The sequence below is a fragment of the Fukomys damarensis genome, unplaced genomic scaffold (assembly GCF_012274545.1).
Source record: "Fukomys damarensis isolate Sample0158 unplaced genomic scaffold, DMR_v1.0_HiC HiC_scaffold_39, whole genome shotgun sequence".
NCBI classification, from domain to species: domain Eukaryota; kingdom Metazoa; phylum Chordata; class Mammalia; order Rodentia; family Bathyergidae; genus Fukomys; species Fukomys damarensis.
In genome coordinates this window covers 25,863,832-25,868,617 of record NW_022900951.1, presented here as the reverse complement: position 1 = coordinate 25,868,617, position 4,786 = coordinate 25,863,832, and the positions used below count along the sequence as shown (strand labels likewise).

At 38.4% G+C, this 4,786-nt stretch overlaps 1 protein-coding gene across 1 annotated transcript in view; it reads left to right on the top strand.

Moving 5' to 3' along the window:
- Window positions 1-457: 457 nt before the first annotated feature.
- Window positions 458-4,786, top strand: part of Nr0b1 (nuclear receptor subfamily 0 group B member 1) — a 9,273-nt gene continuing 4,944 nt past the window's right edge. The window contains 2 exon segments of the mRNA XM_010608519.1: window positions 458-720; window positions 2,293-2,373. Coding sequence (XP_010606821.1) covers window positions 458-720; window positions 2,293-2,373 — 344 coding nt within the window.

Below are 4,786 nucleotides of genomic sequence, written 5' to 3'. Positions count from 1 at the left end.
ATTGGGAGAATCAGTAAGATAAGTTGGTTTGATGAGTGTTTTTACTTCAGTGTTATTCAGAAAGTTCATTTGGGAATATTTCAGGATTATAATGAGTATGAGTCATAATTCCAGCTCAGCAACTATACAAACCCTAAGGCAGTTGATTACCTTCTCTGTAGCTTATCTGAAGGAAATAATGATGATTTTATTTTCTTTGGGGATTTCATGAATCAGCAGCTAAAGCCTATTGATTCTTCCATAAATATAGCTTTAAACATTATAAGTCTTGGAAAGGGAAAGGAGGGAGGCTATCTCTTGGGGTTTCTTCAGCTAATGTTCATCTACAACAGTGTTTACCCAACATTTACCTTGAAAAATAAGGAAAACACTGTTGGTACTCCCTGTTGCCTGTTACTGAAGGAACTGAATAGTAAGGAATTTCAATTCTTTTAAGCTCAAATTGAAAATTTGCATCATGTTTCAAATCATCATTCCTTCACGTCATGCATTCCCTGGTCAAAAGCATCCTACTGGCAAAGGTCATTTTTACAATTTTACCCAGCTTTATTCCCACCTGGACTTCACTCCTACACCTTTTAGTGAAAACTGCATTACTTTGAAGTTGAAGGTTGCATTCAGGCAGGCAGAACGGCCTTACTCCCATCCTGAGTTGGAAAAGATAATAGATTCTACAGAGCAGGTGTCCGACTGTCCAAGGTCATTGCACAATGAGTCAGAGTAAATATCCAAATTACAGTAGTGGACAATCCCCGCACATGACAGGTTCAGTTGATGAGTGTCCTTTTGTCTAGCTGTCACAGTGGTCTGAGAACATGGAATAAATCAGATGAAAAAGCCTATGCCTGCCTTGAAAGGTTATGCCTTTGCTAATCCTACAGCACCCAACAGGCTGCCATTACTTGGTGCAATTGTCTGCACTGGAGTACTTGGATGATCTTGTTTCTTGGGAGCTATTTGTTCAGGGGGGAAAAAAAACCCAGAAAGTGGAAGGATGAAGTGAGTTTTCTCCTGACATATCCAAGGATGAATACTTGTGAAGGACAAGCAGGCAATCTCTCCTTAGAAACACTCAGTCCAAAGAGTCCAGAAAGTCCTTCAGAGTCACAAATAGAAGATCATATCACAACTTCAAGGAAAACAAGAAAATCAGAAAACCCTGCTATTGGTAAATAATAGGAACAATAATCAATATATTATAAATTCATGTTTCTTAACACTGCAGTTAAGTTTCAATTTCAGACAATGATTGAAGTTCAAAGGCATCACATACGTATAAGGTATGAATGATTAAAATCACACAAAATGGGTTTAAGTTTCTAGAATATTTAAAAATATAGTTGAAGAGTTGAAAGAGTCTAAGAAAAACCCTTGAAGGGTATAAGGCTAAAGTGCACATATTGAAACTAGTTTATAATAGTGTTTTTTTATTTTATAGATGAAAGGGCAAAAGTAATTTTAAATGCTGCTTTGTTCAATGTTAAGTCATTAAAAAGTAAATGAATGTAAACATAAGTTACTTCATGTCTCAGTGTAGTGGAAGGCACAGAAAACATTTCCGTAAATGGTCATAATGAGAGAAAAATATAATAAAGTTTTAGGTATTTAGAACAAGGTGTACATATTAATATTGGTTTATAGAATTTTGTCCCTATTTCACAAATAAGACTGAAGTTAGATGACTTGCTCAATGTTACATATATAGAGTAGAAGAGCCCAATAAAGGCCAGGTTCCTGGACACAGTTATTTTGTTAGGTTGGCAAAATATTTAGAGTATTCTGCGTTATCAAAATAGGCCTCCAGAAAAATCTAAATCTACAAAGCCTGGTTTTTCCTTCCTCTAGAATCAGTTCAGGAACACATAGTCTCTGTGTTGAGTGTAAGATCCACAAGCTAATCCTCTCTTCCAAATAGTACAGTTGGCCAACAAATATATTTTTTGAGTATCTACTATGTGTCAAACAGTGCTAGATACAGAATCACAGATTCCTTACCCTCAAGAGACTTTTATGGTAGTGTGTTTGTGGGGAATAGCCAACAAGCGTCCCATAACTATAGAAATCAGCAGGCATTGGGAAGAAAATAAAATCCTAATTAGCACCGGAAATTTAAGGTGGGGACTCAGGTAGACTGGCTCTCTCAGCTCAACTTTTTGGTGAATTCATTATGCGTGAAGATTGTTAAGCAACAATAACAGTGCCCCCAAAAGTAGCCTGAGAACTGGAAATGGAAAGTAATGAGAGAACAATGAATTAACATCGCTAGCTAATATATATTATTATTGTGACCAGGTGTCTCATTCAGTATTTTGAGTCTGGTTCAAGCAATGTGGACATGCAGGAAAAAGTGGGGCAAAAACTGATAGGTGGAAGGTGAGGGTTAGCTGGTTCAGTATCATCTCCTAAGCCTGAAGTTTAATTCACATTTACTTTTTAAAGAAGTAATATATATAATATACATATATTATATAATATATATATTATATAATAAGCATCATGTATCAAATATTCTAAACATTTTACATGAATAAATTCATATATTAGGATTTTCTCACAGATACTTTTGCTTACTTTTACATATGGAGAAACTGAGGCATAGATGTCTTAAGTAACTTTTTTATGATAGACTAAAGAGTGTTCCCCCGAAAGATGTCCATATCCTAATCATTAGAACCTGTGAATTTAGTTTATAGGGTAAGAAGGACTTTGCAGATGTGATTAAGGATTTTGAGATGGTCATATGGGATCACCTAGATGGGCCTGATATAATAACAAAGATCCATAAAAGAGTCAGAGAAGAAGATGGAGGCAGAAGTCAGAATGATACGGCTGGGAGCCAAGGAATGCAGGTAGCTTCAAAAAGTTACAAAAGGCGAGATCCAGGAAGGAATTTAGCTCAGTGGTTCTGCTGCCTGCCTTGCCAGCGCAAATCAGTAGAAAAAAGTTACAAAAGACAAGGAAATAGAATCTTCTCTAGAACTTCCAGAAAGTAATATCACTTTGATTTTAGCCCAGTAAAACCACTTCAGATTTCTGGCCTCCAAAACTGTAAAGGAAAAAATGTTTGAGTTTTCCTAAACCACTAAATCTGTGGTAAGCTTTTATAGAAAAAATAGGAGAGTAATACGTTTCTCAAGGCCATGGAGCTAAAAACTGAACAGGGCCAGGATTAAAACTGTGGCAATCTGGTTCCAGTACAAGAGATTTAACCATTGTGCCATATGACCTCTCACAGACAGAATAAAACTTTAAGTTGAAAGTAAAATGAAGATCTCCTTTGTTTTCCTCTTTTGCTCATAATTCCAGATTTCAGATTATCCAAGGAAAGCCCAAAAAATAAAAATAAAAATAAAAAGAAGCTGGCCATGGCACATGCCTGTAATCCCAGTGCTGATTTAGGTGAATCACAAGTTTGAGTTCTGCCTAGGCAAACCAGTGAGAACTTGCTTCAAAATTTAAAAAAAAACAGAAAAAAGGCTGGAGATCTAGTGCAGTGGTAGAATACTCCTAGGTTTGACTCCAATATAGCATAAACAAATGAACAAACAAACAAATAAATGCATAAATAAATAAGATTCAAGATTTTAAAAGGAAAGGGAAGCTAAACCAGCTGGATTATGTCAATCCCTTTCCCTGCCTGGGCAGGGAATCCCATCCTCAGGCCTGGGTCTGGACACAAGACATTACTAACATAATTATCTTGTTTTTAAGAGATGAGGCTTAAAGGGCTACGGTATTGAAGTTACAGGGCTGGTTGATGAAATAATCAGCTAGTTGCAGACGGGGCACCTGGCAGTTTGGGGACACTCACTGATCTCAGTGCCTGTGTGGAACTAGAGGAAGGAGGCTGAACAAATGAACATTAGGATCCGTGCTTACCCTTTGCTTGTATTTATCATTAGCTTAGGAAGGACATGACAGAAATGTTAATTACAGACCTACCAGTGTAATTCTCTACAAGAATCAAAAGTTCTCTCATTCACAGTCTTGTCATTATTTTAATTCCAAATTTTAGCCAACTTTATATCCAGGTTGTTTTCCCCCAGCTCTTTAACACAGCAAGTGGGATATATGGGATGCTTATAAATACTAATGGAATTAAACTAAACATTCATGATAACATATTTTGACCAGAGCTCTTCAAACATTACGGCTATGCGAATCCCCTGGGAATTTCACTAAAATTCAGATTTGGAGTTAGAAAGTCTGAGTGGGTTTTGAGTTTGGGCATTTTTACCAGTTCCCAACAGCTGATGTTGCTGGTATATAGTCTATTTTCAAGGTCTCAGAAAATAAGAACTCTATCTGTATAAAAATATAACTAACACAATGTGATCATTTAATGAAAGTTTCCACAAATGGCACAGAAATAGATTATTTCTTCCTCCTTGAGGCGCTGTGCCCTCTCAACAGAGGGACCAAATCAGATTGGCGGATTCAATGGAAAGAGTTGGAGCAGTGCCCCAACTCCCTGCTCCAGGCACTCTGCTCAGGTCTGCCAGAGGGAGGACAGAGGGCAAAGGAAGGGATAAAGTGCCCAGGAGTTTCTGCGTTGACATTTTTCCATTTTCAGCTTCTAAGGACTCTTTGCCCCTTTGAACATCCCAGGTCACGGACGAACACAGAACACGTCGCAGCGCACAGCCGCGCCCCACGCAGCGCCCTTGCAGGGGAGGGAGGCGGCGGAGGAGGACGCGCTTGCGCGCGCGCTCAGCATAAATAAGTCCCAGGAGGCGGCTACCGGGCAGAACGGGCTGTGGACGCCGCGGACCATGGCGGGCGCTGA